The sequence below is a fragment of the Bombus pyrosoma genome, linkage group LG6, assembly GCF_014825855.1.
Source record: "Bombus pyrosoma isolate SC7728 linkage group LG6, ASM1482585v1, whole genome shotgun sequence".
In the NCBI taxonomy this organism is placed as follows: Eukaryota; Metazoa; Arthropoda; class Insecta; order Hymenoptera; family Apidae; genus Bombus; species Bombus pyrosoma.
In genome coordinates, this window is record NC_057775.1 from 7,420,025 (window position 1) to 7,440,945 (window position 20,921).

General features: G+C 36.0%; 1 protein-coding gene across 13 annotated transcripts in view; it reads left to right on the forward strand.

The window, feature by feature from the left end:
• LOC122568763 (protein unc-13 homolog B) overlaps positions 1-20,921 on the forward strand; it is a 377,765-nt gene that overhangs the window by 272,542 nt on the left and 84,302 nt on the right. For all 13 annotated transcript variants that reach the window (XM_043728897.1, XM_043728898.1, XM_043728901.1 and 10 more), the window contains 2 exons: positions 8,470-8,513; positions 12,016-12,106. In XM_043728897.1, coding sequence (XP_043584832.1) covers positions 8,470-8,513; positions 12,016-12,106 — 135 coding nt within the window. The remainder of the gene's footprint in view (positions 1-8,469; positions 8,514-12,015; positions 12,107-20,921) is intronic.

The window sequence follows — 20,921 nt, forward strand, 5'->3', positions numbered from 1 at the left end:
ACGTCACTGAAGCAGAGTTAAAATACGAATTTTAAATCGTAACTCGTTCCTGTTCTGATATACAATCAACCGGCTGAACGTTCTTTTTCATACTTGTGATTTCATAAAATTTAGAATTGATTTAATCATCGTTCTTTTATTTTGTAATATCTAACATCGCGTTTTTGAACGGTTATATCCAAATTATACATTTTTATTGAGAGAAAGACGTTCAAACAATACGATTTCACAAGCACCGTCCATCGAAAAGCTACCGCCTCTTTTGCGAAGCTTAATCTCCGTTCTAATAAGACGCGTAACCATAAAATTACTATGACCATCGGAAATTTGAAACATATCGACAAGAATATCAAATTGTTTCTAAAATAGAAGAAAAACTTAGTAAAACAATCTAATCCACTGCCATATTATAGTTTTAGTATCTGGATATAAAAGACAACGTTATTGACTAGTTTTATGCGTCGGCGACGAATTCTCCGACTGACAAAATCTTGATATAACCGAGCGAAATTGGAAAACGATTGAGTGACGCTTGCAAGCTTCAGGTTACAGTCCAGTTGACTTTGATCTGCATCAGTGGTTCCCGATCTGATAGTCACAGTAACATAGTACCAGAAAAGCTTAGAACAAAGTTTTCAAGATATCTTATCACGATAAAACCTGCGCAGTTCTTTCTACAATTTAATCTTCGAGAAATGTCATTCTTCTTTAATCGAAGACTTTAGAGGGCCAAATTCTCTTCGTATATTTCATACTTTCCCAGTATCATCGATCATCATATTTTCATATTATGTTTTTCTGTAATATCAAAATCCCTTTCACACTTCGTATCATTGGCAACCATGAAAGATAAAGTCTAATTTTACTGCTCGTTCGATCATTTTACAACCATAATTCTATATTTTTTATGACCTTCAAGAATGATGTCTCCATAGATATAATCTACATATTATTAACCACGTATGGAAATCCTAGCATTTATTCTAACAATTACGGCGTTTAAAAAATATATAACAATTCGATAAATCGAGTAATTGCGAGAAGAAATTTATTTACATGAAATAACAGTAAACTTAAAAAAGAAATCACGAATGTATTTACATCTATACAATTAAAAACATTCATATAGATATTCCATTGTTTCGTTTATCATTACTTGACGCAAGAAGACAAACTCGAGTAAACTGCTATCAAACACCAAACGTCAACAAGGAGAAGGAAATTATGTACCCTTCATCGATCCAATTCTCTTGGATTTCACTTGAAAACAATTCGACCTTTTCCTATCCCATAACTTCTCTCGATTCGAGGTTACCGGAAATGAAAAAGTACATTTTTTCTTTGTCGATTACCGGTCAAAAGACAAACGAGCTAAAGAAAATGGGTCAAATTCCTGTGTCTTCGTCGGCTTGCGACACATAGAAACGTGACGCACTCCACCTTTCATTTATCAAGCGCTCTTTTATATTTGACTTCTCGCTTTTCGCTGACAAATTACGCGCTACGAGTTTCTGGTGAAGCAAAACCATAAAGACAGAGATACGAAGATAGAGTACGTAAGCAAGCTGAAACTGTGATATAGCAATAGAAAGAAAACGTTGCATAGAAGCACATTCGTACAATAAATATGTCTGTAACGCCGAGTAACGAACGGCGTCAGCGTGCAATGTCGGATTACACAAAGATAGAAGGAGTCTTTATGCAGCGATCTCTTTCTATTTCCATATCGCATCCAATCATGCGCACGGTAACATACGACTCGTGTAATCTATCTTTACACATATTTCTATGAACAAAACACCGGTGACCGACATTTCCAGCGCGCACGCGCGCATTCTTTGCCGCTGCTTTGTTAAATAAAGCTGCGTTTACAGTAGGCAACTTTCGGTTGGACGATTGATTGCCTGGTGATGGACGCGAAGTTGATCAAAGTCGCTCGTATAAACACAGTGACAACCAAGTTGAAACAAGCTTTCAGAATTGTTCCTTCTGTCAAAGAATAGATTCGAATGCGAGTTTAGTATTTAAAGCGAGAAGCAAGTTAAACGATAAATTTTACGAAACGAAGAAAAGAACGCTTTTCAGATCGATTAGGAACCACTGAAAGAGATTAAAGGAAGATTTGGCTTTTATATCAGGACCGTGTTGCATAATTGAACACTACATACGTAATTTATTATACATAATCATTAGTGAAGTCACTAATAATCAGTCACTAATATCATTTTGTAAGTCACGAATTACAGATTATCGGGATTGATAAACGCGCTCGCACGATAGTAACAGGTTTGATAATAAAAACAAATGAAATTTTACAATCAGATGTTAACATAAATTAATTGCTATTTGGTTACGTTTGACAAGGATCGTAGCATGAATAAGTTTGTAATCTGCAATTTATAACTTGTCAATCTGCTAATATTATTAATTGAAAGATTATTATGCAGCAACACTTATAGCTATTTCTAGCTGCTTTTTCATATACGTAAACACAGGAGAAACATACTGTTTATAGTTATTTCCATTCTACACGCTATCCGCGTCAGTGTAGATTAATCTTGGTCACAGGTAAATTTTTATTTCCTTCGGAAAATGGCAAGCGTGATAAGACTTTATACATCTCGATATAACTTTTTTCACGAAACATTTTCAGTGACGATTGCATGTCACAAACAAGCTGTTGCTTGAACTAGTTGCGGATTAAGAAATTCTTTACGTTTCGTAAAGTAACGAATAATCGTCTCGATCATAAATGAAAGTAATCTGATCATTTATTTCCAGAAATAACATTCGTAATTAGGTATTTAAACACATTCTTCGTACAGAAAAAAATTCGAATAAATCATACATGCTTATTGTTAGCGAAAATACGTATGCAAATTTTATTAACGCGATACTAATCGTTGCTTTACATTTTCTAATATTTGCGTTCTACGCTCCGTTCTGTTTTTCCGAGAAGTTTGCTAGAAGTTTGTTAGCGGTAGAAACTGTACAATTTTAGGAGAGTTTTTCAAATTTTTGTGGTTATCTTCGACAGTAGCTTTGCAGCTACATTATACTTAGCGTAGAAACTTTCCTAAACTTGAATTTACATTTAAGAGAGCAGAAAAGGTTAAAAATATCAGTGTGGCCTTGGGTGCTAGTCACGCAGCAGGCGTTGACGTATGTATGTAGGCATTGTCGAGATGATACGATAACTGATTTTCAGAAGTAAAGTTTAATCGATGCTTTTCAACTACGATTCGTGTTCAACGTAAAAAAGAAAAAAATGATTTGCACGATGAAGTTGTATACAAGTACTAAACACTTTTCCCATAATTTTCAATTCTATTGTACGACCACCAAGTTGTTGATAATTCTCCTGATAAGACAACTTTGCCGTAATGTCTCGTAGGAGTTCTCGAATAGGCAGCTTTTAAACTCTATTTCGAAAAGAAAAATGTAAAGCGTGTGATGATAGGTTCAGGCTTGTAAATATGAATATAAGTGAAAGAAGAATACTCTACGTATTAGTATACTTCTTCTGCTTCTCCTGCTTTGGAATATATTATGTTATCTAAATCTCGTCGTAATTCGTCGTGTATCAGGCAGGGATAGAAAATACAGATGGAAAAATAAATTATTTCAAGTTTTAGTACGGTACCATTATACGTTTAAAGATTAATGAAACAGATAGCTTATATCGCTGTAAGTACATATATACAAGTATAATAAATCTAATATATAATTATGAAAAAGAGAAAGCAGCTTATATATATATATCAAAAGAATCTAAATCTTAAACGTTTAATTGCGAAAACAGCGAACATTCACAAAGGATTTGCCTAGGTATTTAGTCACCTATCACCTGAAACGTATCAATCTCACGTATCAATTTCCTCTCACATATCACTGCGTCGTTAGTTCACACAACCGATTCATACCGTAAATCGTTGCAGCAGCCCCTTCCTCAATGTCCATCGATTACAGATCGATCAATCAATCAGACTCAAAAATCCGAATCCCTGAACACGAGGTTTCTGGAGCATGGATAAGCAACAGCAACTCTCGAAAGCTGTATCATGAATATATCAGCTCGTCGAGACACCGCGACGACGAAATTCCACGTGAAATTCTCTAATGTTAATAACATTTAGATTATGAAAAATCGTCTTTTATATAAAATTAGAAGTCTCTGTAAATGTCAGAAATTTTGGCCATCTAATGAATAACATTGAAGTTTAAGAAGTACTTAGCTACTTACACTATCCACCGGAAAATTGGAATTACGTATAACGCGTTTCACCAAGTACAACAATTTTCTCGGACGAAAGTTAAGAAATTTCAGGTAGGAAGTTTCTTAATACGGCTAAATTTTTAATTTTGAAAGTGAACCGCTCGAGGTACATTAATCACAGAATTATAGAAGGTAAAAGGGTACGAAGTAAGATTGAAAAATAAATGATTAAAAGGCTCTGTTCTAGTTCTACCTTACTGTACTTGATAAAATTCTCATTTCATTAATATACTCTGTCCGAATATGGTTTTCTTTTCTTTTTTCTTTTATCAAAGCCTTATTGAATCAGAGTGTTAGATATTTTTTTAATGTGAAGATTTATTCGAACGTGGTTCAAATTAGATGAAAGCCCTAAGGAATTTATTAATACGAAAGCTGATAAAAACGACGTAGACTACTACCGATGCTTAAAACATCGATCTTGAATCGAAAAACGAAGACTTGGAAATCTGCGCTAATTGATTATTATATCAGTACGATTAAACAGTACCAAACTTCTGGCTGATAGTGTAGATATCTTGGTGAGAGAAGTGTCGCCGAAAAATGATATTAATAATTAGTCAATACGAATGTTCCTTACGTGTTATTGAACAAAAAATCGTCGCAGTGTCCTGTCAGGCGTTCACATCGTTTTATCGCACTTTTTCTCATATCATCGGTGTCGTTTGCCATTTTCTAAACATTTCATATCTCATCTAGGGACGAAGAGAAGCCAACCACAAAAGATACTCTATCTTTCGGTTAATGAAAATCATTCGGTCGAGGCTTCTCGATCTATGTAGAGTGAATTTATATGGTCGTTGATTTGTTGCATAAAACGCACAGATCAACACGCCTATAAGGGGAAGGTACATACGTTTGTTAAGGCCTAATCAGTAATGGACAACTTGTTAGCACTGTAATAAGTACACGATACTTTCGTTCTTAAGTAAACGCTTGTCAAAATTATACTCGCGAAGCGATGCTATTCCACGTAGGTTATACGCGTATAGTAATTACTCAGTTGTAATTAACATGCCTTCGAGCGCGTCTCTGTCGAGAATTGATAACGTTTCGGTTGCATGAATAAACAACAAGGCTTTGTTTTCACCCTTGATTATATTTGCTTCTATCCTAGATAGTCTAGTTCTGGACCAGGAAATTCATTTATCGTAAGATTTAACCCTTGTGTGATATAACACGAAAGAGAGAGAGAGAGAGAAAGAGAGAGAGAAAGTTGAACAAACTGTCAAGTATATAATATTACAAGTTTTATTTCTAAATCTTATTACACGCTACGTAATCGTTGCGAATTATCGAGCATATGTGGTATGATTTGACATAAAAAGTACAACATATCTCGACGATAAAAAGATAAAATTAAAATTAATTCTTGTAATTGGTTATCTTTAAATTTCTTTAACTAAAAAGATTCAGAATCTTTCGGAATCAGAATAGCGTTGAAAGTATCCTTAGACTTGATTTATATTATTTTATTTTGGAAAATATTTGATTTGCCGATAATGTGTGGTGTAAGTTAAGAGAAAGACAAAGAATATAATAGACAAATTTCTTTTTACGAAAGATATACTGTATTAGTATATAGGAATTTTTAGGATCCAATAATCAAATACGAAGAGTGACGTCTTAGAACCCTTTTTACTTTTATTCTAAATATAAAGTAATTTTCTACTTTTTTAATTTCAGTATAAATTTTATTGCAAGAGAATTCGCTGTTAAAATGGATCAGGCACTTTCTGCGAAATGATTTTCCGATGTGACGCGATTTTCATTTCCCAACAGCCTATAACAACATCCAGCTAACCTACCGAAGCTATCGCTTTCAAGCTTCACGTTGAACGTCATATAATTAGCTATAAAGATATAAAATGTCAAAATTAAATACTCCCTTATAACTGAACTTTGCAAAGATTTTAGCTGAAAATGTAAAATATGATATTATTTCTTTGAGAACGCGCATACATAAATCAATCTGATCGCGTAAAGTCTAGCGATAAATTAATATTCTAATAAATTACATCAACTCCATGCATATCCATGTTCATTTACGCATAATCATTCCATTGCAGTTGCTCCTATCAAGCGAATACATAGATCCAGTTTGTTCAAACATTTTATAAAACGTACCTATACTAAAGAAAAATTCTAAACTATCGAAAACTCGTTCCGTATTTTTGCTACGCGATTTTACAAGCGCAAAAACAGTCCCTGTATTGACGGTTCGGCCGGTTCGAAAACTACATTCCGATCAAATGATTTCGGAGTTTTCGCGAGGAGAAAAATTCGAGATACGTTGTTAATAGCGTTATTCTCATTCAGAGGACGTGCTCGAAGGCGCCCACTTCGTGGCTACACGCGAACGAAAACTAAGGCGAAAAAAATAAAAATGCAAGCAAGCAAGCAAACGAACGAAAGAAAAAACGTAAAAAAAAAAAATAAGAAAACGAAGAAAAAAAGGTGAATACGAAGTAAAAATTGTCATGCTCCAGTGTTGTCTAAATAAGCTTCTCGGGTGAAAAGAAACCCCCCCTTTTTCCGCAAGACTGTTCACGCGAAACGATCGAGAATTAGGGCAGTGACAAGGAGACAGGTAGATAACGGGGGATGACGTCGAACGGTGAATAACGGCGTATAAGAGAAAGGAAGGAAAAGAGAAAGATGAAAGAAATAAGAAAGGGACGAAGAAGATACCTGTGGCTCTAACTCTAAATATACTTGTTACGCTATCCATAAGTTTATATTGTATCTCTATCTTGACAGAATTTACGAGGTATTGTACGTGATATTATATTTATACGGGCTGTTACACACTGTCTCCAATCTTCCATTCCTTCGTGCGACACCGGGCGAACGAGACGGATAGACAGATAAGGCGCAGGCGAGTGCATACGTGGCGATAAGAGGTGGGGAATGGAGAGCGAGAGGAAGAAGGACTACGATGGAAATCAAAGACGAAAATTCACTACAAATCTTTCTAATAAAATTTCCACAGCAATTTCCATTCTTATTGCTCGCATATGATTATCGGCTAGACGTTATTACACGACTGAAGTAAGAATGAGAACGAAATTCGATAAAATTGTTCGAAGGGGAATGATGAGAAGTATAAGACGAGTCGCTGGAAGGTGAATAATTTTGATTAAGAATTTTAGTCTCCTGCCACGAAAGGAACGTTCTTCGTACGGCTAAGCTACGAAAGATACGATCATCCTTTATCTCGATGGTGCAAAGTTATTAGAGACCAATACATCAGCAACGTTGTTCCACCATCCGAAATCGTCGTCCTTTGAACCAAAATATCCTCCTGGAAACTTTTGATTAACGAGTATCAGTAAAAAACCGTGATCCATGGGGAGGGAATTAACGGTTAGAAAAAGGATGTACTCGTCGGGGAAACGAAGAAAGAGATTAAGCTGGAAAGTTGCTGCTTCGACCCTGGTTCTGGTTTGCGCGGTTGTTGAACGCCGCGATGAGAATCGGGGCGAATTCGCAGAGACAAAAAGCGAGCCTGCGAGCAATAGAGGTGGGAACGGACAAGGTGACAAGGCTGGAGAGAAAACGGCCACGAGGATAGAAGGTTTTAATCTGAGTCAACAACTGAGAGGAAGTGGCCGAGACAGAAAGGACACATCGGCAAAAAGGTAGCACGTAAAAGAAGAAGAAGAAGAAAAGGAAGAAGAAGACGATATATGAAAACAACGAGAATTTCTTCCCTTTTCCAGTCGTCTCTGGAGTCGTAAGTTGAAGAGCAAGAGGGTTGCTGCGAGCGAAGAAGAAATTACCCTCTTCCTCTCGAGTCTCCGATCAGCGCTCGATTCTCTGTTTCAACGGAGCTTTTCTTACCTTTTAAGTCGACGAAAAGAGACTGATTTGTGTACAGGGCAAAGCATTGTGCGTGCATGGCCACGAAAAACGAATGGAAAGAAATTTCTAATCCTCTTTGCGTGCTTCTCGCGAACAATTGAAAAAAAAGAAAAGAAACGAAACCAGAGGATACGAACGTTCTCTTAATTTTTATTTATTTTCGGAATTGTCTTTCTATTTCGTTCCAGTGGCCACGCGTTTCTAAAGACTGTGTACAATATTTTTTCGTACGCCTGCGCCGTCGTTCGCGCGAACGCGCGTTCTCCCCTTGGTTTTTTCGAACTGTTACTAAGCTTGTTTCTTAATAAACTTGTTTTTTTGTTTGTTAGAACGGCAGTGGACCTGGTGGCGAATCCGGTGGACGAGGCAACGGGTGAGTAGAATCAAACTTTTATCGATCATAAGTCCAATTACGTCATTCTAATCGTGCTAGATTTTTATCTTCCCTTTTTTACACGCTGCAAACATTTTTCCTTGAACAACGAACGAGTCTTTCCGTTTCATGTCTTTGACGATTATCGTGTGAAATATTTTTAACCCACTTGCACCTTCTGTCTATGAATATAAACGCGATTTTTTAGATGCTTGAAAAAATGGCGTGATATTCATGAGACGGAGGCAAAGAGAGAGAGTTTAAATATTCACTTTAAATTATATTCATTATAAAATCGCTCGCTTGATATTTTATATTAAATTATTCTATAGATGAAAATATTTTCATTGCAGTTATTTTCATTGAGTCTACGTACATGTATATATATATAAATATATTAATTATATTATATGATATAAAAATTCCGAAAAACAATATTCAGCAGCGAGGATTGTTCAACGACAAATTTACGATTAAATTTTTGAACGTGTCGCGACTGAAACCTTTTCATAGTAAATTACATTCCATAACGTCGAGCTGTTATTCGTAACGTTTAGTATGTTCCATAAAATAAAATGACAAAATACAGGAACGAACGGTAGGGAAAAAATTTTTATCGTAACAGCTACGAATTCTGTAGTTCACATTCTGTGATAACAGTGTCATCGGTGAACAGAATTGCGAATTCTCTTCTGTCCATCTCGCGCACGTAAGAGGGAAAATTCAATGGAAGGAATTTGATTTCATGAAAATAATTCGTCGTCGAAGAATTCAGACTCCGGCAAAAATGAAACTGCGAACGTCACATTTCTCGTTGGATCAGGAAAGTTCGGTGCCATAAAAATTCTATCCGTATGTTTCTATTAAAATCTCCTTGTCCAATAACGTCTGACAGCGGAATTGGCTACGTAAATGACAGCTCCCGGCTTATTTTTCCATTCCTTTTTCTCACTTCACCTCTCCCTTTATATTTCTCGAATGTAAAGTACATCGTGTGACTTCTTTTATCACGCTTTTGTTTGCAACGATTGTTCTACAAAAACCGCTAAATTCATCTAATTACTTTCTTCTTCTTCGTATTTCAAAATACACGAGCTTCGAATTGAAAGTTTAACATTATTGCTCATAAATACAAATATTTATTATTATTTAAATAAATATTTTCAACAAAGGATTTATAGAGACATCAGGTATTTAAAGAAATGTCCACTTTCTAACAGGGATACGATCTATTCTAGCAACCAAAGAATAAATTTATAAGAATTTCAACTGACGAGCTCCGACTTGTGAAAATCCTAATTATGTATTCGATACAATTTAGCGACAAACTACGACTACTAAGCTTAATGATAATGCTTTCGTTCGAATGTGTCCAATAAATGAAGTTAACGATTGCATTAGCATGGAATGAGCAAAGATGTTTCTAAAACGAGAGCAATAAATTCTTTACAAGACAGTTAAATTTGTTCCTGGGGGTCGTATTGTTACATTCACGACAAAATTCATCAGGTTGAAAGCCACAGGCCATTTGTATAATTCCGTTGCCGTAAAAGTCGACCATATCTCTGTCCAGCTAACGTTTAGTCGATCGTGCATTACGAGAGCACAGAATTGCTGATTAAACGTTGTGAAACTCGTATAATAGCGATCGATTCTTCGAACCTACGTATAAAAGACATATTGGCCTGTAATTAAATTGTTGCAACGCGGTTCCCTGGCTTTAATGCGATTTCTCGGATCTAGCGTCTGATTTTGTAGAAATTGAAAATTCAGGAAATTAATAACGAATAAAATATTAAATGTATTGCTATGAAGACTTGCAAGAAGATAATAACTGAGTTATCGAGTTGATACGAAATTTTATGAAATTTGAAGAAAGATGTAATTTTTTAGTTAGGCCGAGGACCAAACAAAAATATACAAATCTTACGATGTCGTAATTTAGTTAAATAGAAAATTAAAGAGAACGATCTTCTAGGTATATATACTTAAAACAAAACAAATAAATATTATTAGTAGCATGTTCAGTATTCGAGTATTAAGGAAATTAAAGTTCAGTAAAATATATCAAAGTTTGAAATTGAGATCATTAAAACGAAACTTATGGCAGCTATTAAATTCAATATTCAACCTTGTACAACTTATTGCGTAAATATACGTTTAAATTTATCAACTATTAATTTCTCAGCGAATGCTGTAACTTGGATTTTGTGAAATTTTAAGAAGCAACGAATACCTGGAATAAGTAGAGTAAACTTGCATTAAGCTTAAAGTTTTGACCATGGTCGTTAATACTTTACCATCCTGATAATTATCTAGGAAAGGAACTCGAGTAAACGACTTCCCTATGAAAGGCATCAACGCTAATTGCAATTCAAGTGCAAGTGATTGGTAGAAAGAAGGTTGCGTGTTGCCTGGATGAAAAAGTGAAAAAAAGAGACGATAATGGAATAAATGATTTGAAAGTGATGGATCGCATTACACAATCGCTAACAGTGCCGTCTAACGTTAATTCGTAAATTTGCAAACAAAATCAGAATAACCGAACGCGAACTTGCGGAGAATTGGGTCATCGTTTAGATGAAACGATAAATCTCGGCTGTACGTACAATCTGAAATATGTACAGGTTCTCGTGTTTATAATCAAACACGAAATCTTCTCGATCTCTGATATTCTTAATTATATTCGATTATCTTGGTCGTGTTAATTAATCCCTTGTGCGATATGCGACTAAAAAATTCTCCGATAAGGAATATTCGATTAATTTCCGGCAAGTGAATTTTGAACTTCAATAAAAAGAGAAAAAGCGTCCTCTGATGATAATGGGGGAGGAAGGTCGGATAAGTGGGTGAGTTAAGGTTGCTTAAAACTTTCTGATCGGTTAAGTAGCTCGGCATGATCTTCAAAGACGAAGTTCCCAATTTAATCGGAAAGTTCGATTACTTTCAATCTAATATCGATCCGACGGCAGCCTAATTCACAAAAGATTTATTACTGCGATCAGATACTTCCTTACACGCGATCCTATAGGTAATCTACGATCCAAGTACCCATAAATTCGGCCCCCGACCAATTATCAGGCATTCTAACGTTTTATAGGTTTAATTACATGATTGCTGCAGAAAAATATTCCCGAAATTCCTTGAATATTTCAAATTCATTGAATGAATAGTATCGATCGGATATCGAGCCTCGTCTTCTCGACGGAATCCTCGTTCGATGATCCTCATTTTTCAAACAGTTGAGAAAAGTTTTCCAAGTACGAACAAAAGTTTTAGAGTAAACAACTAACTTTTAAATGTAATTTACTACGAAATAGATTCTATTTCATATTTACATAAAATTGTTTCATCTTTAATCCTCTACCTTGTTTCTCTACGAAGGAGACCACAGTTAGATTAATAGTTCCAGATCACAAAAGTCTTTAACCCGACCCTGAGCATACGTCTGTTGAAACGATCCTTTAATCGAACCTAACGTTTCCAATGGTTTTTCTTTCAGGCATCCAGGAGACAATCCATTCTACAGCAATATCGACAGCATGCCGGATATTCGGCCGCGCCGAAAGTCGGTGCCATTGGTCTCCGAGCTGGTACGTAATCAATTGTCCATTAATTTAGCCGGAAAATGTCCTATCGTTTATGCAAATATGGATATGTACACGTATACGAGACACGGACGCGTATTCACGTTGTCCGAATTGTCTATGCCTACTCGTGAAAATAAACAATCGTACGACGACGGTATCAGTTTGTTGGTTTACCGTTGTCTCGTCATCGTCCTTCTATTCGTTCTCTGTCCTCATCGACGTCGCGTCGTCGTCAATATCGTCGGTGTTCTAGATCGTGGTCGACGTAGATACTTTAAAACACTTGCAAACCAGAAAATTATTTAAACATCCTATGTGGCTGTGCTATTAAATTTGTCTTAATGCTGTTTATTAAATTCTCTCTAATACACATTGAAATCGAAACTATCTGGAATCGACGACATTAGATTGCTAAAATAAAGTTTTCCTATTAAAAACTCGGTCTTTGCCGTTTTATCGCAAACGAAGCGTAAACCTCGGGAAAGTGAAATCAGAATCTATTTTCAGCCTTTGCGGTCTCCTCTGCCTATACTTTGTTCAACTTGCGTTAATAGTTGGATAATCGGTTGAGATTGATTACCAAACGTTCTATTGAATATAAACGAAATTATATGACCGTTTTTGATGTTATTTTTTTTTAATGTTTTCTTATGTTTTATAAATTATGGAAAAAATTGAATTCTCGATTAAAGCATTTTTAGAGATGCATCGAACACACGTATAATTTAGATACCTTATTTTGGAAATTTTATATAAATGATCAAGGTAGAAGCAACTTTAACGTTCAAACGGAATTCAAAATAATAAAACTCAGGTAACCTATGTATTTATGAGTTTTGAACGTTACTGGGTATTCTTATTCGAAAGAATATTCTCCTTCGCAATTCATTTTCCACGGTACAAATTAATTATGCTTCAATTAGCTCTGTTCATCCTTTTCATTCCGGATCTTTGCCGTAGCTTCAATTCAGAACCGCTTCTTCGATTGATATTTTCCGCCATTCAATTGAACTCTCAACCTTCGTCTCAACGAAGCTACTGATTAAAGGAATCGTAAAAAAGAAACAACAATATTATTCGCGTTCGCCAATCGTATCCTTAGAATGGCTAAAATCAAATTAAATTTAATTTGTAATTGAATTCATTCGTTCGTATTGTTTCATTCTCCATTTTAAATAATTAATTTCACAGCTCCATTTGATAAACGGAGGAAAAGGTATAAAATTTTGAATATTGGTCATACAAAGTATAACATTCGTAATTTTGCACAATAAATCAGTGATTATTTACATAATAATAATACACGAATTTGTGCATGTGTGTACGTTCTTCTATGATTTCTTATTCAGAATTATTTTTCGTGTTATCAACGTTAATTCGATATTATCAATGCCTATTCTTAAAATTCTTATAATCAGAATCACCATCGAACGAAGCTTCTTCTTTATTCTACTAACATCGCTTTTAATACACACTCGTCGTTGCTATGATCACGTATAGTAATAAATAATTCAATATAATGAACAATTCGATAAATCGACGACCACGATAGACACCGACCAAAGCTTTTCGTGACCAATGCTTCTTAACCCAATGAAAATGTGCTCCTTCTAAAAATATGTCCATATTCTCGCAGAAGAAAACAGGAAGGGAGAACTTCCGTTATGCAAATTTCTTCCCGCAACCTCGACCTTGTATCCCAAATGTAAACTCAGCTCCCTCACGATCCTCCTTCTCCATCGGTAATTCCTGTTGCACCTTGCTGTTATCCATGTTGAAAACGTCGCCATCCTTTGAATTCATTTGTTTGCGTGCTTGATCCTTGCAAGACGACGACGTCGAACACGTGAGGCTATTTTGTCGCGAGATCGATATCTGTTGTGCCGTTCGTGTTGCCTTCGAGAGTCATTTGCTTTCGAGATGATACTATCGAAAAGCGTTACAATATTTTAGGATTTATATAAATTGTCAGTCATAACTATTAAAAGGACATTTGCTCGTTATATTTATAAAACTGTAAGAAATTTTCATTTATTTAGTATCGGATGATTTCGTAAGTAATCGTCGTTGCCTCTTGTTTCTTAAATTTCTAAAATCTGAAATTTCTCAGATAAAATAAAACGATGTTTACTGAGATTTACTAGTCAACGATTAGGAAAAGTGCAAACAGCAATAGTATAGAAATGATCGATCAGCTAATACAATCGCAAAGGAAATTTTGTTTTATCACGACAACGATTAATTATATATATTGAAAGTAGTAGATAAAATGTTTAAGCTTCTATTAAATATTAAAATTGTCTTAATATTTATGACTGGCAGTGTAAATGTGACTGAAAGAATGGTATCTTTCTCGAGAGTGACTCGATTATCAAACGGCCCTTCTCTTCCTCGTCGTGCAACCTGATTGCGTGTACTGCGTTTCGCTGTTACGTCGTTTTTCGATAACTCAAGATTTTTCCAGAGGAGCGTTACAGACGATTTCACGATAAATTACTGACCATTCCAGCCTGAATGCTAATAGAGTGGTCGCCTTCGTCTTTTCAACAAACTTTTAAGGGTTCCAAGTTGGAACGCTTGCGAGTTTGTTGCGCCTTAATTGAGAGATTCTTATAACAATTACATGGGAAAAGGGTGTTGGAGCGTCTTTACGATGAAAATCTTTTAAATTTAACAGTTGACTTTTTAAGAGGGTAACTTAAGATAAAGAAGATTTCTCGAAAATCGTCTGTAAACTGTCCGCTATTTGTATACTCCGTTACTAGTGCTTTGCAGAGTATGTTCGTTCGACGTTATTAAACTTTCTACCGAAGATCCGGGCGTCGAATAGCGTTTTTGTCCGGAACATATGTTGGACGACTCGCTGTGAAGTGGTGACACAAGCGTTACATGCAGGATTCCTGTAACCTGTTGCTTGTAGAAGCTTAAAGAGTCGATAGAATAATCGTCGAATCGCTGTAACGTTTGTACGGAAATTCTAAGTAGAAGTAACCGCAACTAATTTATTTGGACAACACTTAGAATGGCTTTCTATCGGGACGTTTCGACAGACTTCTATTATTTCACAGTTTATAAACCGTTGATTTTGAAGAAACAAGATTTTGATGATGTTCGAAATTTTTAATCGGAAGTCGCTGAATACGAACAAAATTGCTGGAAAGTATTTTTCAGATTAATTGTCCACGGCATTCTGTATCTTCTACGTAATTATTCACTGAAGGCATTTGAAATTACTTTCACGTCGTTCAATATCTGCGCAGTGTAGTAAATATCAACGATATTCGAGATTCGTTTCAAGATTCTACAGTCCTCGAGAGATTCCTACTTTACTCTAAACTTGTACAAATTTCTCAAATCATTTTCTCCTATACATACATCGAGACGCGTCATCTGACGTTGCGATATTTTTCTACACGCAAGTCGAATATTTTTGTACCGAATATTTCAAGATATCGAATTTGAGCAAAAGTACGTTTTCTCAAAGTCAACGGGCAAAAAGCCAGCTCGGTATGTTCGGTTAAATTGCTTCGTTTGACAAATCCATACGTCCGCGCTATCTTTATCTGTGATTTAACATTTTCAAGAACGCGATGAACGACTACCATTTAGACTGACCGAGGAACTTACCTCGCGAGAAGATCTTTTATGTCGTTCTATTCGTTTCAGCTATATTTCCGAAATGCTGCCATTATTCGAAGTCAAACGTCTACATTGGCGCCACGGTTTCCACCGATAAATCCGCGCGGTCCGGCTTTTTTTACAGCGCGATAAATCCGTCGCGCGGGGTATCATTTTCAAGATTGCCATCGTCATTACAACTCGAACAACTTGTCCGTGAATCGTGTTGGTCGTTAAAGGGTACGCGTTCGTAAAACGCGCGTTTATCACGAAGACGAAGTCATCGCGTAAGCGTTTCTCGTTTTCGTTTTTCATCAACGTGTGACCCCTTTTACGCTTTGCGTCGCCATTTCACGACCGTATCGTCGCTTCTAGCGAAACAATATGACGGCCGCAACGAAGAAGCGACAATAACGCGGCTGCAAACACTCGCGTATCACCGGACTTGCGATTCGTTTACAACTACCGTCCTCCTTTGACTAACCCTACGTTCTTAACGGGTCGAGCGAAAATTCCAAGGAGCGTTCAAGGAAATTGAATGCAGGTCGTAGACCTTTCAGGCATTTTTCGATGCTACAGCATTTACATTTTGATGCTACATTTCTGTGAAAATGAACGATTTGTTCTTTTTTTTACGACGTATCGAATGAACGCGATTTTTTCTTCTTTTTTAAATACGAAGTTTCTGAATAGAATTTTATTAGTTTGTAATTTACACGATTTCAAACAGGGATACATATGATGGCACGTGATGTACGTATTTGTGGTGCAAATGGAAGGATGAGAAATACAGACATATATACTACACGTGTTAATTTTAAGTATAGGCTCGAAGAAAATCTACAAAAAGAAATATAATTTAGTTCCGCTTGCAAAACATGCAATTAATAATTATAATTAATAAAATAATTTTCAGGCAATAAATGTATTACGATTTATAGACGGTAGAGTATACGGTGAAAGAAAGTTGAAGGTGTAAGAGTAAAGTTTTTGATACGAGATTTTATCTCTATATTAGTGAAACTCGATAATTTATTGCATATTATCTGGCATATATTTTTATTATATAATAAACAAATCGTTACCTATCAATATTAACGTCGATGTGTCTAGAAAATACTGCAATACAATTCGCAGAATAATTTGTAATATATAGGCTTCTTTGAATATCATATAATCATAATCTGTAGCCAAAATTACTAAGAAATATAACTTCCTGCAATCTTTTAATATCTTCAATTCCATTTAATCAATTTTCGATATTGAAATCTCTCGAAAATGAAATTTCATATTCCACTCGCGTGTAAGAAATACCATTTTTCTTCCAATTGTACTACAAATTATGTTTCGTCTTGTGTACCACGTGATTCAATTCGACCGACATTGCAGAAACACAGGTAACAAATGCAGCAGAAATTAAAGCGACCGAGCAAATTCCGAGGTACGCAATTTAGATGACTTTTTCCAACGGAAGATATCACTGTCAGCAGTAAACGTTTTCGATGGTCAAGCATTTGCTCCACATATATTTCTCGACGATAGAATTCCGTAAAAGAGTTGCGGTTGTTCTTTGTTCACCGTGTTGTTTTTTTTTTCCTTTTCTTTCGTTTAGTATCATTTTTAACTGTGTCGTTTAAAAACTTAACTATTAACGTTTTCGGTCAAAACGCTCGATTAAAACAATTTCCGATGCTGTGGCCATAAGAACAGTTGGAAACAAAATCCACATACCAATTTTTATCTGTTTCGTGTGAAAGAATTTCCGAACACTGCGAACCAAAGCCACGTAGATTCAATTCGATAGACGTAAAAAAAAAAAAGAAAAATGTTGCCAAACGATCTGGAAAGGAATTGTTCGGCAAAAAACATAAATAAACCGAAAGCTTTTAAATTAGTCTGATAAAAAGTTCTCTATGAAATCAATCTAAAACTAAAAACCACATATATAGCCGAACGTATTTCCTTTTTATTCGCCGTGGGTGAAGTGCCATTCAAATAAAGCGATAAAAGATTGTTCGTCAAGGAGCTAAATGTCGAATTTCCCACGCAAGGCTTCCTCAAACTTGTGTACATACGATAGAAATTTATTTTACGATATTCTTGACCTTGTTTTCTCATGAATACAAAAATAATTGACATATAAAAACGAGTACAGAAAAGTCGTGGCTTGTTTCTGTATTGAAAAGTTTCACAGAAACTTTCCAAGCAACTCGTTCAAGAATCGCTATAACCTCGATATCGTTGCATTTTCTACTTACCCGATTCATGTTGCATACTTAAGGCAAAGAAAAGTGGAAATTTCTCAAGGACTAGAATATCGTCGCAATGGCCTAAAAAAAACATGTTAATCGCAAGGAAAGCCGAGCGTGGAAAGCTCGAACGGAATTTTACATCTGGTACGCGGCCTAGCGTGTAACGGCAATTATCTGCGTACTCGAGAAGACGCGTCGTGTTTCGAAAAGCTCGAAAGCTATGCTCGCTTACGTCACGCTCACCCTTGCGACTTCCGCAGCTCGCGTGTTCGTACGTCGACTTTAAACGGAAACTCTTAAAAGCAGCGCGGTCCGATCGTGTTGAAAATTAGAAACAAAATGGAAGGGGAAAAGGCTCGTTACAACGTTATTTACTTTTCTCGTATATATGGCTTTCTGAATAATCTGGCTTTTTGAATAATCACATAGGAATAAAAGGTATTCAACTCGGTGAAATTTAATCCTTCGCGACTCCAGGTCAGCTTTCGATATTCCGTTGCAACGTGGTTGAAGCTGCTGTTTTATTTGCTGATATTTCATATGAATTTTCGTTATTACGAATATACGTGTTTTGAAAGGATGCGGGGAAAGTAAGGGGTTTGATGAAATTTATCAATTACCATGTTCAATAGAAGAATGGTAATGAGTAATGGTAAATAAAATAATGATACTTGATGTGATATTGGTATTGAATCGTGCGACGAGATGCCGACAAAATAATGAGATTTAAATGTTAAATTGGGAATAATCTCAATTACGTTTCATATTGACTTGTAATGACAACAAAATGCTTATTTATTTATGTGCAGTAATATTGGAAATACCGTAGAATAATAATCGTTAAAAAATAATACGGAATTCATATCATCCTACCTATGGTGTTCGTGTCAACGTGTCGTAAATAATTTTGTTTAAGAGGCAACGAAATTTTAACTCATCGAAAAACTAGTCAAACTTATACTTTGTAATACCATATCTTTTATATTTTAATGACATGATTGATATCGTCATTCAGGCTGTTGCAATGGAATGGATGAAAGCACGAACATGGAGTTCTAAGGATAAAAGATAACGCGGATGAAAGAATGTTGAAATTCTATCTAAGCCTAAATGTAAAACAGAAGAAATTCGTTGGATAAACGATGGATTTTATTCAGAATGGAACGCAGAAAAGGGTGTGTTTAGAGCCGTCTATGTTCGTAATAGTGAAAAATTCTGATGAGAAGTAATTGCATGGTTTAAGGGTGTAAACCTTTCAAGCGAAGCATTTCTTGGCGTTATCACGAGAATCTTGAAGTGCTTGCAAAATGCCTGTTCTTGGAATTAGTAACCCATTGAAATTTTAAAATTAGAAACTTTCATACAATTTTAGCCTATACTCGTGAAACCATGTAATCAGAGCCTCTTAATCGCGGACGTAGCTGGTCAAAAACATGGAAGCACTTTTAGCATCATAATTTTACTGAAACGCTGTTATGTTCTAAAAAAATGGGAAGTTCTCCTTTTTTGAATAAAAAAAAAAATGTATTCGTCGTTTAGTGGAAATTTCTTTTAAAGCGTGAAGATACGATTAAAGTAGCGAGTCTTAAAGTTTCTAAAAAAAGATGTCTTTGAGAAAAGTTATGCACCATCCATAATTGATTATGCGAACCATGCAGCTGCGTGCTCCACGTACTTATGCGTCACGGATAATATTAATATTTAACCCTTATATCTCGAGTAAAAAAAGAAAACGAGAGAAAATTTTACGTTCGTGAGAAACCAGGATAATATCCATCCATTTTCTAAAGAATTTTACATTTACGCTTACAAATACATACATATGGACGAGAACAAAAGTAAATATAACGAGCAAAGAGAAAAGCTAGTAAGAGAAAGAAAGATTACGTTAAAAGTAGCTTACTGATATTACCTAAAACCCTTGTGTCTGTTAAATGATCACATCCTGCATCTCGGTTTACTTCACTCGCCCCTTTTCACACCCTCGCTACTTCACACGAGTGTGCAAATGGAACCCTTCGATGTAACTCGATACACATCAAGTAAAACATTAAACCAGTGCTATCCAGGATAGCTCTCGATTTTCGAAATCTCAATCATTTTATTTTCTTTACTTTAGCGCAAAAACTACGTGTATCGCGCGTCAATAACGTTTTACACATTAGCAACCACAGGTAACGATCCATTCAAGAAAAAATAAAACTGTGCGGAGTATAAATTATGGACAGCGCTACGTTAACGCGTTTCATGGTATACGACGATTTAGCTTTAAGAAAACTCCGGCGTCAAAGAGAAATACAATTACGTCGTACTTCGATTATATTCAGATTCGGCAAACTAACATTTATCCAACTTTTAACATTCGGCATTTCCTTTGGGTCTACCTTGCACGAATAAAGAACCGAAGAAAACTTCAACATTGATATTTATCAACTTCCAACGTTTAAAAAACGCGATTCCAACAGCTCGAACCGTGACTTCTCGATATTCGATCTTCACGTGGCCTCGAACAAAGTCCCGCTAATGAAGAGCATCGATTTTCGCTCGACCCATTGCGTATGTGTTCTGTGTGAAGTCTAGTGCAATCGATACGGACAGACTTCTCTGAAATTACGTATATTCCCAGCGACGAGCGGGATTCGAGGAGCATGAAAATAATTTCCACGATGGACGTCTTCAGATGCTTTCGACGATCGTGCAGAACGGCTCCTCGAATCGCCTCGAATCTTCAAACCCCTTTAGAAATCTCGACCCGTCTGTCTGTGACCCCTATGTATGTTCGATGTCAACAATTTTTTTCTCTTGATTGTTGTGTACCGTGACCTTGCTCCTTGGAACCCCGCGTCCAAGAAGTGCATTGTCCCATCTAGTTGAACCGGAAACGAGAGCCCCAGGCGATCGATGGAGAACCTACGAAAGTTTGCGGGATCTCGAGGGCGTACAGAGGG